We start from the raw sequence: 21,585 nt of genomic DNA on the forward strand, positions 1-21,585 counted from the left end.
AGATAACTGATGAACCACATGATATTGTTGAGATAAACATAGGATAAACATCTAATCCCCAAAAGATTAAAGTCGGAAAGGTAACAAACCAAGGTGAAAGAGATGAACTTAAGAAGCTATTTCGTGAGTTTAAGGATGTGTTTGCTTGGTCATGACAAGACTTGAAAGCTTATAGTGAGGATGTGATCCAGCACACCATTCCTTTGAATTGTTGATGTTTCTAGGGCACAAAATAGAATAAATTTTCTTCAACATAATAACTACTTCCAATGATCAGTTAGAATTAATAGTAAATACCACATAGCATTCATTCAATATCATTAAGCAGTTATACAAAAGAAAATACCAACCATTAAACATGAAAGAGTAGTAGAAAATAACCATGAGACAAGAGACACAGAAATGAGGCTTGAGGCCAGGGCAAAACCCACAAGCGGAAAACCCATAAATATTTCTTTATGAGAGAAAAACAATTATCAAATTAGAGGACTCTTGAAAAATCAACAAGGCCTAGTTAAAAAGTAAATGTAACTTCGGCTAAATGAAAAAAGTAAATGAATTTAATTAAGTCATTTCAAAGTTAAGTCATACTAGTGCATCTTTTGGGATGTGTGTCAATTATGTCCAAATACATGTACTTAATGGCATTTTTTTATAACGAACAATCACAATCATTTGGCATCATGCATTTCTCTCTGTGTTATTTTTCTTAACAATAATCGATGATGTTATGTTCACAATTGCATCAATGAAAACTATTATTTGCTGGTCTTATGCGGTTACCATCAATATTAAAAGTATTGAAAACATTACAATCTACTATGCAATATTCTTAGTATTAAGTACATATTCACATATATTAATTACACATCAATGTTTCTATAAGGAACTAAATATTTTAATTTCTTCATTTCAAATCATGCAAGCTTCATATCATAGATATTTGCAGCTGCATCAACCTCTTTGCATTGTAGTGAGTCTGATATTGATTCAACTCTTCTAAGAAATTATTGAATGGAGTTAGTTGTGTAGGAATTTCAGTAGAAAAGAATCCTCTTCACATCCCAAGCAATTAAAATTTCACATTTTTCCAACAGTTATCATAGACAAAGTCAACCATCTTATATTCTATAATTAATACTCTAGTAAAGCAAAAGCATGCCATTGTTGGTTCGCATTGCAAGCCTTGCAAATTCATCTATTGAAAGGCATTACAGAATGTAATCTTAACTTGTAAGCATCACAGACTTTTCAACACCATTAGAAGATTCCTAGCCATACCATTGTATCTATGGAATGTCCATTTGTCACATTGCATCGGCCCCCACCAGATATTCGTACCTAACACAATGATACAAAGAAAGGTATCTTAGATAAGATAAGATAATTTATTAATGTCCAATGACTAACTAAAAAAGTAGGTCAAAGGGACTACTAGGTAGAATACAAAGTAAATACAATGTGGGAGTGCAAAAGCAACTCCTAGAGCAATATTGAAAGTAAAAACAAAGGTAAGTATCTAGCTAGGAACAATAAATGAACTATGTTATCAAAGCAATGATTGTTATAGTGTAATAAATGCACAGTAGAAACAAATAACTTGTGAAAGAAACATTAAATTCAAGCAAGAAGAGATACAATCAAAACTTTCATCTCTTGCAAGAAGTAAGAATATGCATATAGATATTGCTCTCGTTTTTATAATGTGCTGGTGACATTAGATGTAAAATATTTAATCACAATAAAGCTTTAACACTAGGGGCATGAGCACACACAAAGTTCAATTATACAATGTGACAGAATACTAGGACCAATCTCATAAAAACAAGATTTTAACTTTGTAACACCTATTACCCCTCATTTAGCATGAGGATTTTGATCAAGATTGAAGACCCTACCCAAGAAAGTTGTGTGGGGGTATGTTGGCTTTTGGGCCATATTTTAGTAATATGGATTGCATATGTTCCATCAATTATCATTCAATTGGCATCCTTATCGCATATGTAACATGGGTCTCAAGGCTTGAGGAGGGGTCATATCACTTGTGTATACCTTCCTAGACAGTTATGAAAGTTTGTCCATTGACCATCATGTGGTGCTGAGATGCTCTAGTGAGGGTTGTTCATGTTGATTTTTGGGTGCATCGGATGTGCTCTAACTCCGAAATTTTGTGGAGGGGCTAGAACACATGAGATCTCCAAGACCCAAAAATCGTTTGGCGAAATTCCTCCCGGATTGTATTTTATTAAATAATTAATATTTTTAATGGGGTTCCTAAGTCTAAACTTAGGAAAATTAAAATATTAATGGGTATTAATGAAAATATGGGTGAGAAGCTTCTAAGAGACGAGGATCAAGTCTAATTTAATCTTAGTCATTGATTAGAGACTTAATATCGACTATTGATTTATCAACAGGGAAAGTATAAATGGAGGCTTGGGGTCAGTTGGAGAAGACACATAGAGAGATTAAGGAAATCGATTTTCTGAGGTGAGAAATTCTCAAGAGGGAAATCGATTGGGGAGATCTTGCAGCTGAGGAGCAATGATAGCTCTGGAATACAGATAGAGAGGCGGAGAGAAACTTGTGGAGGCAGCGCAGTAGCCAAGCGAGCTGACGTTGGGCCAGTATGGGCCCACACAGCGTTGACGCAGAGCCAGGAGGGCCAACGCAGAGGAAGAGTTGTCTTCCACACAGAAAGTCGAGGAGCTGGCAGAAACTACCAAAACAGACGAGAAAGCTGACGTAGTGGGCAGTAGTGATGACGCAAAGCCTCAGAGAGCTCCACGCATGCCCACGCAGTTACTGCGAAGGGGCAGTAAAGTTGTAGTCGGGGCCTGTCAATTTTGTTGCCGGATCAGCCAGATTCTGTCGGGTGAAGTGAGGTAAAACTCACTCAGGTTCTCCGCCATTGTATTTCTTTGTCACTGGTTTGTCGGGAGAGTAACCAGCATTTGTATTCAAAACTTCTGCTTAATAATTGAAAACCCTCATAGTTGTTGCACTGGTTTTCCTACATTGGGTTTTTTCGACGACGTTTAGTCCAAAAATAAGTGTGTCATTTGCATGATTGTCTCATTTATTTTTTTAGTTCTTGATCTGTATAGTGGTGTAGGCTACAGTGTATTTACATTAATATTTTTTGAACATTTCTGAAAATAACTTGTTAAATTAAGAATACAAGTAGGTGATGTAAATCAATTTTCTGCAATAGAATTTCTGGTTAGATTCAAAAATTTTCACATGGTATCAAAGCGATCGCAGATCAAGGAGGACTAAAGCCATCAGCAAAAGCACAGAGGAAAATCTTTGCTGATGATAGTTGTCCCGAGAGACAGCGCAGATTCTGGCCAAGAGAGTAGAGGAGGGGTGACGTAGTCACCAAGGGAGGCTCACGCAGAGCTTGCGTCAGCCTGATTGGGTGACGTTGTTGTTGCAGAGGGCAGCGCAGTGGTTACTGGGCTAGCGCAGAGACTGTTGAGTCTTAGTTTTCCAGTTGTTGGGGGTGCAGCGCAAATTTCATCTGGAGTTACTGGTGGGGTGTTGATTCTGTTGGTGCAAAACAATACCTAGTGGGGAAAAAGCAAAGTAGAGGGAATCAGTTCCTCAAAAGATTTCTTGCCAAGAAATCTAGATCCAATGTTGAGCAGCAACAAAGAGAGATCAGAGAGGGGTGGTTCGACAGTGGTTGGAAGAAGGATTTCCGTGAAGGAAATCGAAATTCAGAGGGAGCTTGTTCCTTAGAGGATTTCTAGCGCCAAAGAAATCCAGATCCGAGTTTTGCTGGGGCAGCAGCGAAAGAGGGAGAAGATAACCAGTTCGAAATTTTTTGGCAGAGATGGCAACAACATCTCTAGGAGGGAGGTGGGGTGATCTAGAGATGTAGCTCGAAAGGACTACAAAAGGGCAGGATCCTTGAGGTGCCCAAACTCTTGGATCACATACCTCTACGGGAGCCCTTAACGGCAGTAGCAGAATGACAGGAGTCAGTTAGTGCGAGGGATGATGGAGCAACAGTGGCAGAGCTAGAGTGCCAAAGTCTGAAGCAACGCAGTGGAGTGTCGCAGCAGTGCGGAAGGCACAGAGAAGATACAATAGCAACGCACTAGCATCAAAGGGACAACACAGATTAGCAACAGAGGTAGCTTCAGCATCTAGGGGCATCCCAACTGACCAGCATATCAGCTTTTGGGTGGATTTTCAGTTGCTTACTTCTCTACAACTGAGTGGCAGTGCTATGGGCAGCATGATGCAGCATTTTGAGAGGGAGTTGCAATACAGATGTACCAATGACAGTGGCAGTGTCACGGGCAGCAGTACAGGTTGCAGCAGCGCAATGGATGAAGGGCAGTAGATCGAGCATTAGCAGTGCAAAGGACCGATGCGGTGGATCAGTGTGATACTTCTACTGGGAAGTATTGCTAGAGCACATTCCTCACTAAGAGGGGGTGTTGATTTTTGGGTACCCTCGAATGTGCTCTAGCTCCGAAATTTTGTGGAGGGGCTAAAACACATGAGATCTCCAAGACCCAGATATTGTTTGGTGAAATTCCTCCTGGATTATATTCTATTAAAATAATTAATATTTTTAATCGGGTTCCTAAGTCTAAACTTAGAAAATTAAAATATTAATGGGTATTAATGAAAATATGGGTGAGAAGCTTCTAAGAGACGAGGACCAAGTCTAATTTAATCTTGGCCATTGACTAGAGACTTAATCTCGACCGTTGATTTATCAACAGGAAAAGTATAAATGGAGGCTTGGGGTCAGTTGGAGAAGTTAAGACACACAGAGAGATTGAGGAAATCGATTTTATGAGGTGAGAAGTTCTCAGGAGGGAAATCGATTTGGGAGATCTTGCAGCTGAGGGGCAATGATAGTTCGGGAATACAGACAGAGAGGCAGATAAAAACTTGTGGAGGCAGTGCAGTAGCTAGGAGAGTTGACGTTGGGCCAGTCTGGGCCCACGCAGCCTTGACGCAGAGCTAAGAGGACCAATGCAGAGTAAGAGCTACCTTCCAAGCAGAAAGCCAGGGAGCTACCGAAAACTGTCGGAACAACCGGGAAAGCTGACGCAGCGGGCAGTAGTGCTGACGCAGAGCCTCAAAGAGCTCCACGCAGTTACTGCGAAGGGGCAGCGATGTTGTAGCCGGGGCCTGTCAGTTTTGCTACCAGATTCTGCCGGGTGAAGTGAGGTAAAACTCACTCAGGTTCTCCGCCATTGTATTTCTCTGTCACTGATTTGTCGGGAGGGCAACTAGCATTTGTATTCAGAACTTCTGCTTAATAATAGAAAACCCTCAGAGTTGCTGCACTGGTTTTCTCGCATTGGATTTTTCGGGGGACGTTTAGTCCAAAAATAAGTATGTCATTTGCATGATTGTCTCATTTATTTTTTCAGTTCTTGATCTGTATAGTGGTGTAAGTTGCAGTGTATTTACATTAATATTTTCTGAACATTTCTGAAAATAACTTGTTAAATGAAGAATACAAGTAGGTAATGTAAATCAGTTTCCTACAGAAGGATTTCTAGTTTGTTAGATTCAGAAATTTTCACAGTTCACATCTACATTGTTCATCTCCTGATGATGCCCCTTTGAGAACTATGCCTTAGTGTTGCCACTATCATATGATTATTTTTGGAGTGCCTTGTTTAGAAGAGGTTCTTTCCACTCATTTGTGGATGCTTCTTCATGCCTTATTGCATGTCTAGTGGAGAGCTTGCCCATTTGCACATTTTCATATGTGATTAGCCTTCTAACAACTATATTAGTGCAGCGTTCAAGACATAACTTGCCTTGTTAGAGAAGCATCCTAATGTATGGGGTTTTCCATAGCATGGAGATGGTATATTTGAGATGGATGGCTCCTAGATTGATGGAGGGATCCTAGGATCATCACATTTTGGCACACATATTGAAGAAAGCTAACTACATCGCACTTCTCACTAGGTTGCTCCACCTTGTGCCTAGTTAATTGAAGTGGGTTTTGAATTGTTTCGCACACTATTTAACATGGCATCACATGGTGCTAGAGTATTTCATCCTTACATTGGAGGTCATGCCACTTTCTATGCACATTCTCCTAGGACGCATGATTTGGATGGATGTACACATGAACCTAACTACCTTGGCTCATCATTTGAAGTTATTCTACTTGTTAGAGGAAACGGTTAGATTGACCTTCTTGAGCATATTCTTATGGCTCTTCATGATGGATGAGTTTGATAGTCTTTTCAAGGAAATGCCCTAGCCATTTTGGGCATTTTGTTGGTCTTTCAAGGGAGATCCCTCCCTGATCTAGGTAGCGCTCCCTCATTCATGGATCTATTGCACATTTCTTGATATTTTTCAGGAGCACCCCATGAAAGGAGCCCATACTTGGCATTAGGAAGCTTATGATGTGATCAAATCAGCCCAAAGCAACAAAGCAAGGAGGTCTTTTGGATGGGATATGGACAAATGCCATGCCCACTATTTGGTCCATTTAGTTTTAATACTTTTTTGCTCAAGTGTTTTGACTTGTATTAGAGGCAGTTAGAAGACACTGTTGTTTATGTTTTTAGCTAAGTTACCAGGATTCGGATCCGGATCCGGATCCGGATACGGATTCGGATACGGATCCGCTAATTTTTTGAAAAGCCAGGATCCGGAAACGGCAAGGAAACGTCAAGTACAAGCAAATAAAAAAAAATAAAATTTTTAAAATTAAAATTTATATTAATATAAAAATAAAATCATAAGTTAGTTTTTAAATATATAAATTTTACGTACAATAAATAATTATTGTATAGATAATTTCATATTTAATGTATCATTTATTAATATTAATTAAATTTATATAAAAATAAAAAACATATGTTAATTTTTAAATATATATGGTTACGCTATAGTAAATTTTAAAATATTCTAAAAATGTCTTTTATTTTTAAAATTAAAATTTATATTAATATAAAAATAAAATCATAAGTTAGTTTTTAAATATATAAATTTTACATACAATAAATAATTATTGTATAGATAATTTCATATTTAATGTATCATTTATTAATATTAATTAAATTTATATAAAAATAAAAAACATATGTTAATTTTTAAATATATATGGTTACGCTATAGTAAATTTTAAAATATTCTAAAAATATAAAAGACATAGGGCAAGGCAATTATTTTTGTCAAATTTTAAGAATATTAAAAAATCTATGGTTCCCAAATATTTTTTTTTAAAACACATAAAAATCAAAACTCTAGAAATTATTATTGCACTTCTGATTTATTGCCTACGCGCGTGCAGATGCTTGTGTATTATATGAATTTATATTGTTTCCCATTTCTCTCCTGAACGGAAATAGAGCTATCCAGATTAAGAAGTCAAAATTAATCGAATTGCCTGAAGTGCCAGACTCAGGAATCATATTTAATTTATAAAATCAGAGAGAGAAAACGTGACATCTTCCTATCAAAAATTTGCCCGCATAACGTGAAACGATCTTTGCGGCTGCTGGGAGTTTAGAAACGTTAATGGGTAGAAAGTCAGAATAGCATAAATTTACAGCGACAATCTAAACTTACAGCGACAATCGAAACCTAAAAAAATTCCGCTTTTTCTGACTTTTCGGCGACCATTTCACTGTTTCCGGCAGCCACCAGCGGGATCCGTATCCTGGGAAAGTTTACCGTTTCCAAAAACTGTATATTTATAAAATACGTATTTTAGACGTATTTTTGGTGTATCGTATCCGGATCCGGTTCAGATCCGTGGATCCGGCAATGTTCCTCTTGCCTCTGCCGGATCCGGTAACATAGGTTTTTAGGAGAGATCTAGGATCTAAAATATGAATATTCTTATTTTATTTAAGGGGGGTTTGAGCTTTGACTGTATATAAGAGAAGCCCCTCCTATTGGATTGGTTGTTGATGGTTTGAGGAAACAATACTCATTGGTTTGGCTTTGTATTGAAGATCTCTTGATGGTCATGTGATTATTGAAGTTTCTACTCATGCGTGGCATCCCATTCTACAACTATTGCTGATTTACGTTGCTGGAATTATTATTGATGCTACTACAGTAAGGATTTCAAGATAAGGGGCAGATTTGTCACTTGAAAAGGAGTTTTGGATGAGGTACATTTTATCTAAGGTTCTTGCTGTTTTTACTTCTTAGTTGAATTGTTAAAATTGGCAACTAGGGCCAAACTTCATGTGGGTCATCTTATTTATGGCAGCTGATATTTTTCCTTGATTCCTCTCGTCGAGAGGTGTAGGATTAATCTAACGATCATCCGATTCCAACAAGTATTGATGGAGATATGAATTTATTTGTATTTACTTGATAAATTGTCAAGGTTGGCCAGCAGCTAAATGTGTGGCACACATGCCCAGCGTATCATATAAGTACAAGTGAGGTTGAGTCATTATTCACTCATCTCATCTCAACTCATCTTCTCTCTCCTCATCTCATTGGGCCAGCGAAGGAGCAGCGTCTCTCACACATGCAAGAAGAAGGACGCATTTTCTGTTTAGGGCAGCGTTGACTGATTTTAGGGCAGCGTTGACTTTTCTAGGGCTGCGTTGACCAAGTGCTGGGATGCTAAATGAAGCATTGACCAAGGGCTGACCTGCGCATGCTGTTTGGGTGCTGCGTTGACCAGTGTTGACCAAAGTGTTGACCAGCGTTGACTGGTTAGGGCTGACCGCAGACTGTTGTTTTGACCATTGACCAAGGGTTGTTTTGGGCTGCCAAAGTTTGTTGTTGAAGACCGAGTTCTTCAAGGTTGACTAGAGGTCAATCCAGGGCTGTTTGACTAAATTTGACTTTGCTGATTTAGGGTTTGCTGCTGCTGTCATAAAATTACAGATTTCTGAATTTGTACTATTTCTCTCTGCTGAACTATTGAAGATTAAAGAAGAATTGATCAAAGGGTTTCCCCGCATTGGGGTTTGTCCCTGGCTAGCCGCCACATCTTGTGTCTCTTGTCTTGGCTTGTTTTCTGTCGATCTATTAATGTTCTATCAGCATTTTACTTTATGTTTATATGATTGCTAAACAGTGGCTAATAAGAAGAAATCGAAGTAAACTGCGCTAAGCATAGAACATACCATAAATTAACATGGTATTAGAGCTGAGGTGAAGACAAAGCCCAAGCAAAAGCAAGAGCAAGAGCAATCACCGAAGGCTGTTGAAGCAATCTCAAAGACTTCATGGGGTCCTCATCACACTTCCCTGCTGAAGACAAGCTCCGTGAGAAGTCTAACTATCACGGATGGAAGATGTCTCTCGATCTGACATTAGAAGAGTAGGAAGTGTTGGACCATGTGAGAGGCAGAATCGTTGAGCCTCCATCAAATGCATCTAATGCTGTAGAAACAAGTGGACCAGGGGAGAAGTCAAAGCAAAGAAGATCATCCGGGGCTCTATCGACAAGCGCTTGGTGGCCTATGTTTCCAAGCTGACCACCTCCATGGCAATCTACAATAGACTGGTAAGTTTATTTAAAGTTAATGATGCAAATCAAGTTTTGTTCCTTAGAAATAAGCTGAAGGAAATTAAGAAGGGCAGAGATGAGAGTATGCAAGCATACCTCTTAAGGATCACCGTGATCAAGAATGATCTCCTATCGATTGGGGAAGTCGTTCCTGACAGAGAACTAACCATCACAACTCTCGGAGGGCTCCCATCTGAATGGTATATATTCAGAACCACTCTTCTCAACAATAATGTAATCCCAAGATTTGAGGAACTAATGGCGAGATGCATTCAAGAAGAAACAAGGATGGAAGAGCAGGAAATGCCTACACTTAGAGGCAATCCCGCTGCATTCTCCTCTCATGCTAAAAGGAGAAATAACTCCGGGGCAAGATCTAAGGGAAAGGCCAAACCGAAAGGTGGAAGAAAAGGTAGATGTTACATTTGCAACAAAATTGGCCACTATGTGAGGGAGTGACCTGATAGAAAGGACACATCTCATGACGATGATCAAAATCACTCCCGAGGCAATTCCCACAACAATCAAAGGAAGAGCAGGTTCAATGGCAAAGGAAATGAATGACGGAAATCAGGGTAATGGTCAACCCTCCAAAAAGGCAAGAAACTCTAGGTATGAATCTAACGTTGTTAACAATAAGCACGATGAATATTATCTACCAGCGGCCCTCTCTACTACTGCTCCCCAGGACTCGTTAGGAAATTGGCTTATTGATAGTGGTGCCTCAAGGCACTTCACTAGTTACAAAGAATATCTCTCTAATCTGATAGAGAAGGAGACCAACCTGGAAATTGTTCTTGGGGACAACTCTAAATATCCCGTAAAAGGCGTAGGGAATGTCTCTCTACAATTGAATCAGGGTAATACAATTCACTTGCAAGAAGTCCTATATGTACCTGATCTCAAAAAGAACCTGGTGTCCCTTTCGGCAATGGAAGACAAAGGCTACAAGGTGGCCTTCATCGATGGCAAGGTACGTGTATGGAAAAAGAATTTCAAAGATGCTTTCACTCTTGGGTTTAGGGTTGACTCTTTATATCATGTCGGAGGAAGTCTGTTGGGTGTCATGACTTGTGACACATCTCTTCAGTCCGAACTATGGCACCAAAGGTTTGCCCACCTTCATTATAAAGCTCTACCAGATGTGAGACAAATGGTGACTAGATGCCTGAGTTCAAATTAGAGCAAGAAGGTGTATGTCCTGGATGTGCCGAAGGAAAGCTCAAAAGGGGACCATTCCCCTCAAGCCATAGCAAGACCTCTGATATATTGCAATTGGTTCACTCTGACATATCTGGTATGATGCAGGTGAATTCCTTGGGAGGATATTTATATTACCTCACTTTTACTGATGATTATTCTCGCAAGACTTGGATATACTTCTTGAAAAAGAAGGATGAAGTGTTCTCCTAGTTTCGTCACTTCAAAGCCTTGATCAAGAATCAAACCAAAAAGAAGATCAAAATCTTAAGGACTGATGATGGGACTGAGTATGAATCCAATGAGTTCCATGACTTTTGCAAAGAGGTTAGCATTAAGAGGGAGACTAAAACACCATATACTCCTGATCAGAATGGTGTGGTGGAAAGGAAGAATCATACGATTGTGGAAGCTGTCCGTGCTATGCTCCATGATCAAAGGCTTCCGAAGTTTCTATGGGCCAAAGCTGCGAATACAGTCGTATATGTGCAAAATCAATGCCCTCATCAAGCATTGGGTTCCAAGACTCCCGAATAAATGTTCACTGGCAAGAAACCTGACGTATCTCATTTTAGAAGTTTTGGAAATCCTGTATATTTTCATGTGCCGAAAGAGAAAAGAAATAAATTGGGTGCATCTGGAAAGAAAGGGATCTTCGTGGGCTGTAGCGAAAATACTAAGGGCTATAGAATCTATGTGGTTGGTCAAAGGGATGTCGAGATTAGCCATGATGTCACCTTTAACGAAGATATGGCTCTTAGCAAAGTTGACAATCTTCCTATATTGAGGAAATCTGGAGAAGCTGTCACCAGGAAACTAGAGGAAAATGAAGATGAGATCATGCCCAATGTAGAAGAACCTACGGATCCTATTGAAATTTGATCCCCCTCCGCAAGAACCTTCCTCTTCTAGGAAGAGGCCTTCATGGCTCAGGGGGACACTTGATGATGCCAAAGGACACATTGCACCTAGAGGGACTTTCCGTGAAAGTAAGAAGCCGGCCAGGTATCAGGGATACTTGACCATCATGAGCACGATCATTCAAAATGAGCCTTCATTGTTCACAGAAGTTGTCAAGCATCAAGTATGGAAGGATGCTATGACTGAGGAATATGAGTCCATCATGAAGAATGATGTCTGGGATGTGGTCCCCAGACCCCAGGACAAAGCAGTTGTCACTTCGAAATGGCTTTACAAGATAAAGCATGGAGTTGATGGAAGTGTTGAAAAGTATAAGGCTCGTTTTGTCGCTCGTGGCTTCTCTCAGAAGGAAGGCATAGACTATGACGAGATATTTGCACCTGTTGCCCGATACACCACCATCCGCTCGATCATAGCCCTTGCTGCTTTGCAAGGATGGAACCTACATCAGATGGATGTCAAGACCGCATTCTTGCATGGTTCGATCAAAGAGGAAGTCTATGTGGAACAACCCGAAGGATTTGAGATTCATGATCGGGAATCTCATGTGTGCAAGTTGAAGAAAGCCCTCTATGGGCTGAAGCAAGCACCCCGAGCGTGGTATGAGAGGATCGATAGCTACTTGATGAAGCTGGGATTCACTAGGAGTGAAGCCGACCCTAACCTTTACTTTAAGGTTGAAGATGACAAACCTCTCATACTGGTGTTGTACGTTGACGACCTCTTTCTGACAGGTGCAGACCCTCTCATTCACAAATGTAAGAGGGAGTTGGCTTTTGAGTTTGAGATGAAGGACCTAGGACTGATGCACTATTTCTTGGGACTGGAAGTCTGGCAGAAGCCAGGGGATATTTTCCTATCTCAAGGAAAATATGTGGTGAAGATATTGGAGAGATTCGGTATGGTGGACTGCAAGCCCGTGACTACCCTGATGGAGATTGACTTCAAGAAGTTAAGCGGTAGTGTTGTCGAACCTGTTTTACAAAATGCTACCGAGTATCGTTAACTCATCAGAGCATTGATATTCCTGGTGAACTCCCATCTGGATATATGTTTTATAGTCAACACGTTGAGTAAACATATAGTTGAGCCTCACCACACACATTGGATTGGCGCCAAGAATCTATTGAGATACCTTCGTGGCACAATCACTCATGGGTTGAGATACACGGCCGGAGATGTGAGATTACATGGATATACCAATGCTGATTAGGCAAGCAGTATGGTGGACCGAAAGAGCACTTCTGGGTGTTGTTTCTCTTTGGGATCTGCCTCGATATCCTGGATGAACAGGAAGCAGAAGTCGGTGGGTTTGAGCACCACTGAGGCAGAGTACATTGTTGCGAGTATGGCCTCTTGTGAGGTGGTCTGGTTGCAGAAGCTCTTCAGTGAGTTGTTTGGATTTACATTGGATACTACCGTAATCCTGTGTGACAACGAGAGCGGGATTCGTTTATCAGAGAATCCTGTATTTCATGATCGCTCCAAGCATATCGATATCAGGTACCACTATATCCGGGATATGGTGCAGCGGGGAGCAATAAGGCTCCAACATATCGATATAGATGAGCAGGTCACCGACATTTTGACAAAGCCCCTAGGAAAGGTCAAATTCTTGACTTTTCGAGAACGACTTGGTGTCGTTGAGAGACCCTCTTATGAGGGTCGTGTATGATGCATACATTGAGCTCTGGGAGCTCCGGGGAGCTTGGGGTACTTCTTGGAGCAACATGCGACCACAAGGCAACTCACCCTCCCCTAGTGGTGCGCTATGTACAGGTTGAAAGGTTCAACTTTCCCCTGTGATACCCCGTGGTGACTTTGGGACAGGATGATTAGTTCTCTTGTCGAGGCATCCTACCCATGCAGTCTGGGACTCATGGGAAGTACCTCTCATCTGATCAATGAGTAGGGAAATGGGGTTAGGGACCATTAGTAGTACTAGCGATGAACGCGTCGTTGTATCTACCGTACTCCCTATGCTAGGATGACCTCCATCGATCTAGGATCAATGATACTGATCTGGGATCAGTGAGAGTGGTATGACACTCTAAGACTGACTTCGGGTCAGTGGAGGATGGTATGATACATCCTCGATCATTTCTTCTTCTTCATAGTAGAGCAGAGTAGAGCCGAGCAGTGCAGGGTAGTGCATTTGATGGCAAAGATAGTACTGACAGTCAGACAAAGTAGTAGATGGAGTTCTCCCTAGTTGAGAGGGAGTGTTAAAATTGGCAACTAGGGCCAAACTCCATGTGGGTCATCTTATTTATGGCAGCTGATATTTTTCCTTGATTCCTCTCGTCAAGAGGTGTAGTTTTGATCTAACGATCATCCGATTCCAACAAGTATTTATGGAGATATGAATTTATTTGTGTTTACTTGTCAAATTGTCAAGGTCGACCAGCAGCTAAATCTGTGGCACACATGCCCAGCATATCATATAAGGACAAGTGAGATTGAGTCATTATTCACTCATCTTCTCTCTCCTCGTCTCATTGGGCCAGCGAAAGAGCAGCGTCTCTCACACGTGCAAGAAGAAGGATGCAATTTCTGTTTAGGGCAGCGTTGACTTTTCTAGGGTTGCGTTGACCAAGTGTTGGGATGCTAAATGAAGCGTTGACCAAAGGCTGACTTGCGCATGCTGTTTGGGGGCTGTGTTGACCAGTGTTGACCAAAGTGTTGACCAGCATTGACTAGTTAGGGCTGACCGTAGACTGCTGATTTTTCACTGTTGTTTTGACCGTTGACCAAGGGCTGTTTTGGGCTGCTGAAGTTTGTTGTTGAAGACTGAGTTCTTCAAGGTTGACTAGAGGTCAATCCGGGGCTGTTTGACTAAATTTGACTTTGCTGATTTAGGGTTTGTCGCTGCTGTCATAAAATTACAGATTTCTGAATTTGTACTATTTCTCTCTGCTGAACTATTGAAGATTAAAGAATAATTGATCAAAGGGTTTCTCCGCATTGGGGTTTGTCCTTGGCTAGCCGTCACATCTTCTGTCTCTTCGCTTGGCTTGTTTTCTGTCAATCTATTAATGTTCTATCAGCATTTTATTTCATGCTTATATGATTGCTAAACAGTGGCTAATAAGAAGAAATCGAAGTAAACTGCGCTAAGCATACAACATACCATAAATTAACATGAATTACTTCAATAATGTCATTTCATTGAAGGATATGTCATTAATTTTCGGCTGAAAGTAAAATGTCCTCTTACTTTTATTGCATGTTCATACAAGGGCACCTTGGAAGGGCCTTTTACTACTTCATATTCATGCTTGTGAATTTTTAAATTATCAGTAATTCTCTGCATGCTATTGCAATCTTTACTCCCACTTGTCATACATAATCAGAGTTTATAGTTACCTCATGATTCAATATGCACTATTGAATATTTGACACTAGTCTTTCTCCATCAGCCACCTTTAAAATAAACTCAATAAATCCTTTAAAGATATTTGTTTTACTAAAGAAACTCTACGCTAACTTAAACCTCAATGGCATAAATTTTTACTAATCCTAACCTAGGGACAACCCCCCTTGTGGCAGAGAAGAGTTGGCCTTAAGTGAGAAGAGGTTTGCTCATGGTGACAATGATAGCGCTCTTGAATTACCATTAGACCTGTCTTTTCTCAACTTTGTAGCTTAAATGCAAGTTTAATTGGTAACATTTTGGTGCCATTGTGAAAGAGAATCTGTTTCCCAGAAATTTGACATTAAAGCTTTACCATATTTGATGAGCATAAGCCTTGAGGTTTATCATACAAGCTCATCTAGCAACTCCACATAAAGAAATTGTGCCTAAGAAGTACTCTACAATCTCTTCACAAGGCATTGTTCACCAAATTCCTAAACTGAAAAGATACTATAGAAGAAGGATGAAGAGGATTATGTAATATCCCTAAGGAAAATTAATAGTAAATATGCAAAGCAAAATAGACAAAAACACCATGAAACAATAACAAGCAATCAGTACACAAATTGACACCCAAAAACTGTGTTGTGTACTCTTTTTATTAATGGAAAGAGGTGTACATACTACAAATAGGTGTTGGAATGAGTGCACCTGGGCTTGCTCTAGGCAAAAGCTAGCAAAGCTCAAAAAGACAAGTGAGACACCCTCCTCCAAACTGCTGCTATGTTGCCCAAGTACAGCGTTGTAGATGCCCAGAAATGTGGTGCTGCTTGAAAGGATCCACTGCTAGGGCTCAACTACTCAGAAAATTCCAGGGAATTAACCTCGACCTCTCCTCAACAAACCCAGAATAACCCACGAATAGTTTGGCAAAGCTTGACCCTGGAAATTCGACCCTCTTTGGCTTGAGTGGCTCTGTTGTTGGGAAAATTGACCCACATGTAGAATCTGCTGCTAAATACTCCAAAAGTGTTGGCAATCCCTGTTAGAATGCTCCCCATGCCTCCCTCCAAATTTCCACCTCAAACTCCACTCATTCCTCAACCTCTCGGAGTGTCTCTACCCAAGGTTGTGCAATCCCTACGATGTTGTATCTTTCCCCGTTGATGTAGCTTTCCCCACTGTTGTAGCTCAGCCTCACTGCTGTTGGTACGATTTGGGACTAAGTAGACCTCCCTCTATGGGCTGGCACTCGAAGTCCACTGAAGCAAGGGTTGGGATCTCCGCTCGGAAACAACCTTGTGTTGAACAGCACATCCAAACTTGGCTCACTGCTCAAGCATGCTATGTCAAGAGACAAATTCTAGAACGGTAGGTGAATGAGCAAAATGAGAATCCCTCCTTCCTTTTGTCAAATTGCCTCCAAGATTGCCCATGTGGGCCCACATCGAATTCCTCTCACCAATTCCGCTCCAATGAGAGCGTACTTTCCATGTGGGCCGAAATTCCCTTGTGGTGACCCCCATGCTCCACCAAGGCCACAATCTTTCATCGAAGTCTAATGTTGGAGTGCCTACTATGCCAAAAATCGAATGTGCGTCCCCTACACCCACTTCTCCTAAGTGTAACTATGTAATAAGCCAAAAATGAGCAAAATTGATATTTACTTAGTAAAATACTAAGTAGGAATATCACAGTCCTCCCCGCCAAAACATTGCTTGTCCTCGAGCAACTACAATGAAGGATGTTGTAGTATATTCCCCCCCTCCCAAGTGGCATCCTCATCCGACAGATTCCTCCATCGAATCAAAAACTCCCTGATGACCTTGTTATGCAGATGCCTCTCCCTGGTATCCAAAATGGCCTCTGGTTCAAGCACCAAATGCCCCTCATCGTCCATAGAGGGTAACTTTGTAGTTGTTGTACCCTACTGTCCTAGTGCCTCTTTTAGGCAAGACACATGAAAAATGTTGTGCACCCGACTCACTAGGGGTAGCTCCAGCTCATATGTTGCCTCCCCCACTCTCCGAGTGACACGATAAGGCCCATAGAAGTGGGGTTTGAGCTTCTCAGCCCCCTTTTGTTTGAGTATGGACTGTCGGTACGGTTGGAGCCTCAAAAACACCAAGTCCCCTACTTCGAACTACCTCTCAACTCTGCCCTTGTCTGCATAAAGCTTCTGCAGGTTTTGGGCCATCCGCAGGTTGTCTTTCAGAGCCCTCAAGATATCTTGGCTCTCCTGTATCTAGAACTTTGCCCTTGGGGCCCTGCTGTCTCCAAACATAATGTCAATGAAAGACAATGCGTCATAACCATATACAGCTCGGAATGGTGACATACCTATGGACATGTGGTGCGTGGTGTTGTAGCAGTATTCACCCAAGTGTAGCCACCGTATCCATGCCTTCTGCTGACCTGTCACATAGTTACGCAAATAGCCCTCCAGCCACTTGTTAACTATCTCCATCTGCCTATCTGTTTGAGGGTGGTAACTTGTAGTCGAGGTGAGCTCAATACCCACCAATCGGAATTGCTCCTTCCAAAATCCACCCATGAACCAGTTGTCTCGATCACTGACAATGGTCTTTGAGAGACCATGTAGCCGAAACACCTCCCTAAAGAACCATTTGGCCACCTATGAGACCAAGTACCAAGCTGGGATGGCGAAGAAGTGAGCATACTTCGTCAAGCGGTCCACCACTACGTAAATGCAATCTTTGCCCTGTACTGTGGGCAGCTCGATAATGAAATCCATCGATATGCTCTCCCATTTCCCCTCCGAAATGGAAGCAGTTGCAATAGGCCCGCAGGGTGTGTCTACTCTCCCTTGTTCTGCTAGCATGTGTCACATTCTCCGATGTGCCTCAGAACATCATCCTTGAGGCCCTTCCACGCAGAGCGCTCTCTAATGGCCCAATATGTCTTCGTGAACCCTTGGTGCCCCACTAATGGTGAATCATGGGCAACCTGTAGAATCTTCTCCCTCGGTGGGGAGTTGGGTACCAAGAAGATCTAGTCTCGATAGTAGATTGTTGAAGTTTCTAAGTCTACTAGTTAGAAACCCTCCATGCACTTTATCTGATTTATTCCTGCCTACTTGTTTCGTTACTTAACAAGTTATTTACAATGTAAATACTGAAAATAAACACTAGTGCATGCTCAACATATTACAGATCAACAACTGAAGGAAACAGAAACAATCACACCATATGACACCATTATTTTTGGACCAATGTCCCCGGAAAAACCCAATGTGGGAAAACCGGTGTAGCTATCTGAGGGTTTTCTTATTAAGCAATATCAAAGTACAATCTGGGTGCCGAAACTGGCCTACCCAACAAAGAATTTCCTTGGCAGTAATACCTCTCAGTTTGAGACAAATCTCCTGGCTGAAACCCCGGATAATCCTTCCGGCAGCTCCTCAACTCCAATCTGCCCCAGAAACCCCAACGTCAACCTTTTCTGGACTACGTCAGCCCCTCTCTGCCCAGCGCTAGCCCTGCGTCAGCCTTTTGGCCCTCTGCGTCAGCAATGCTGGCCTCTCTGAGGCTCTGTGCAGCTCCCGGCTACCTCTGCATGGCCCTGCGTGAGCTCTAGCTGCTACTGCGTCACTCTCCCCGGCTACTGCGCTGCTCTCCCGGCACTATCTCTGCCTCTCTGTCTCTCTGTACTCAATGCCCCTCAGCTGCAACTCCCGATCACTAATTCTATCTCTCTTAGCAAACCCCGCTCTAGAGAATAGAATGACTGATCACTCTGGTGTATTCTCCAAGTGACCCTCAAGCCTCCTCTTATACTTTTCTCGTTGACATATCAACGGCCGAGATTAAGTCCCTAATCAACAGCTAAGATTAGATCTGGCTTGATCCATGTCTTTTGGACCATTCTAACACAATTTCATATTAATACACATTAATATTTTATTTTCCCTAAGTTTAGACTTAGGGACTCCATTAAAAATATTAATTATTTTAATATCTCCTGAACTGTTTAGAATTTGCCCAAACCCCAAACCTTTTCTGGGTATTGGAGATCTCATGTGCCCCAACCTCTCCACCAAATTTCATGGCTAGAGCACATCCAATGCTACCCCAAATCAACATAGATCACCTCGTTCATCACCTAATATTGGTCATCTATCACCAACCCATCAAGGACCTCACACGTAAACGGGTCCTTGGAGTACTCCTCTAGTAACTACACCTCCAATCCGGGGCAATGCTCATCAAAGAAAGAGTGGTTGGCCTCCTGGACAATGCATCAGCCACTATGTTGTGGTTCCCTTTGACATACTCAATGTCAAAGTCATATGCTTGCAGCTTGCTCACCCACTTCTGCTACCTCTCCTGCAATTGTTTCTGCTCCAAGAAGAACCTAAGGCTACTGTGATCTGTCTTGACTTTAAACTTGTTCCCCATCAAATATTGCATGAACTTGGCCAACGCATCCATGATGGCTAGCATCTCCTTATCATAGATGGAATACGTAGCTCATGGGGCAGTAGCTTCTAACTCTCAAAAGCTATGAGGTTCCCTCCATGCATCAACACGGCCCCCACACCCACTCCTAATGCATCCCACTCCAACACGAAAGGTTGAGTGAAGTCAGGAAGTGCCAACATCGGACAGCTACTCATGACCTCCTCGAGGCGGTCAAATGCCTCCTTTGCTATAGTGGTCCACTCGAAATCCCTTTTCTTCGTCAAGTTTGCGATGGGTGTTGCTAATTGGGAGAAGCCCTTCACGAACTTCCTGTAATAGGTGCAAATGCCTACGAAACCCCTCAACTCGATCACATTCCGGGGCTCTGGCCAATCCTGGATAGCCCTAATCTTCTCCTCATGTACTCTAACACCGTCCACCCCAATGATGTGCCCTAGGTAGAGCATCTCAGTCAGCCCAAACTCGCACTTGGACAGTTTAGCATAGAATTGTTGCTCCTCCAGAATGCGCAATACTGTCTCAAGGTGCTGCAAATGCTCCTCCCAAGTCCGGCTATAAATCAATATGTCATCAAAGAACACCAGCACAAACTTCCTCAATTGCCCACGAAACATGTGGTTCATGCATGACTAGAATGTAGCTAGTGCGTTGGTCAACCCGAAGGGCATAACCAAAAACTCGAAGTGCCCATAATGGCACCGAAATGCTGTCTTCAAGACATCTTGGTCCCTCACCCAGATTTGGTGGTACCCCGACCGCAAATCAATCTTCGAAAAGAACTTAGCTCCCCTCAACTCATCCATCAGCTCATCTATGTGTGGGATGGGGTAGCGGTTCTTCAGTGTCTTCTTATTGAGGGCCCGATAATCAATGCACATCCGTAAGGACCCATCCTTCTTCTTCACCAGCACAATTGATGAAGCAAAAGGGCTAGAGTTGGGCCTGATATGCCCAAGTGCCAATAGCTCATGGATGGCCCTCTCTATCTCATCCTGATATGCCTTGGGATGTCGATAAGGAGTGGTGATGACGGCCTGCACTCCCGGCTCTAGCTCGATAGTGTGCTCAAACCCCCGGTCAAGTGGTTGACCCGGTGGTATGTCCCCAAACACAACTGGATACCTGTCAAGAATAGCCTGTATCTTCGGATGTGGTGGCTTGGGCTTGCCCCCAGCCTCTGAGATCCTCAACTCCACAGCCCACTCAATGTCTCCATGTCTCAAGTTAGCCTCCATCCTGTGGGCCGAAACAATCTGTGGTGGGTATGAGTGCATTCCCCGAAGCAACACGGTCTTGCCATCTGGCCCTACAAACTCCATCTCCAACTTCCTCCAGTCTGTTGTGACTCTGCCAAGCGAATAGAGCCACTGGACTCCCAACACCACATTGGTGTCCGGTACATCTACTACAAAGAAATGATCTGTCATGGAGTAGTTCCCCATGGTCACTGTCAAAGCTGGCACATAGTGAGTGCACTGCATGGTTCTGTCCCCAGGCACAAGAACTGAGAATCCCTCAAACTCCTCAGTTGTGATGCCTCTCCTCTGAACCAACTGAGCATCAATGAAATTGTGGGTAGCCCCACTATCCACCAGAACTAATACACGTTGCCCCTGAATAGTGCCTCTGATCCTCAAAGTCAAAAATTTGGGTACCCCACGCAGTGATGCAAGGACCCCTCCAGAAGGTGCAAAGGAAACTCCCCCTATTGGTGGTGGTGGTGGTGGTGGTCCTCCCTCCTGAGGTGTTGCGTTGTCATCTCCACCCATCTCAAAATAGGTCTCATCCTCTACATCGCTATCAGAAAAGACCTCGATGTAGTGGGCCTTGCCCACTGCACATCTATGGCCTGGTGCCCACGGCTCCTGACAAGTGAAGCACAGTTTCCTCCTCTTGAGGTCTCTCCAGGTCTCCTCATCTAGCTGCCCACACCCCTGATTGGCCCTCAATGGTGGAGCCCTGGTGTCTTTCCCCCTCTGTTGGAAACCTTGTCTAGGGGGTAGTGGTGCTCGAGCCCTAGGTAGGGCATCCTGTAAATCTCAGGCTCTCCCTACCGCATCCTATAATGTAGTGGGCCTATTGGACCTTACTACCCTGCGCAATGGATCTGCTAGCCCATCCACAAACATGTCGATCCTCCTAGACTCTGACAAGTCAGGCACCATCACAGACAATCGCAGAAA

General features: G+C 42.4%; 1 protein-coding gene across 7 annotated transcripts in view; it reads right to left on the reverse strand.

The window, feature by feature from the left end:
• LOC149141775 (uncharacterized) overlaps positions 1 to 21,585 on the reverse strand; it is a 451,055-nt gene that overhangs the window by 347,808 nt on the left and 81,662 nt on the right. For all 7 annotated transcript variants that reach the window (XM_089448792.1, XM_089448790.1, XM_089448791.1 and 4 more), the window contains one exon: positions 1,282 to 1,341. In XM_089448792.1, coding sequence (XP_089304918.1) covers positions 1,282 to 1,341 — 60 coding nt within the window. The remainder of the gene's footprint in view (positions 1 to 1,281; positions 1,342 to 21,585) is intronic.

This window comes from Pinus tabuliformis, chromosome X (genome assembly GCF_031772625.1).
Source record: "Pinus tabuliformis cultivar Carrire ecotype Pingquan chromosome X, CPIR1, whole genome shotgun sequence".
NCBI lineage: Eukaryota > Viridiplantae > Streptophyta > Pinopsida > Pinales > Pinaceae > Pinus > Pinus tabuliformis.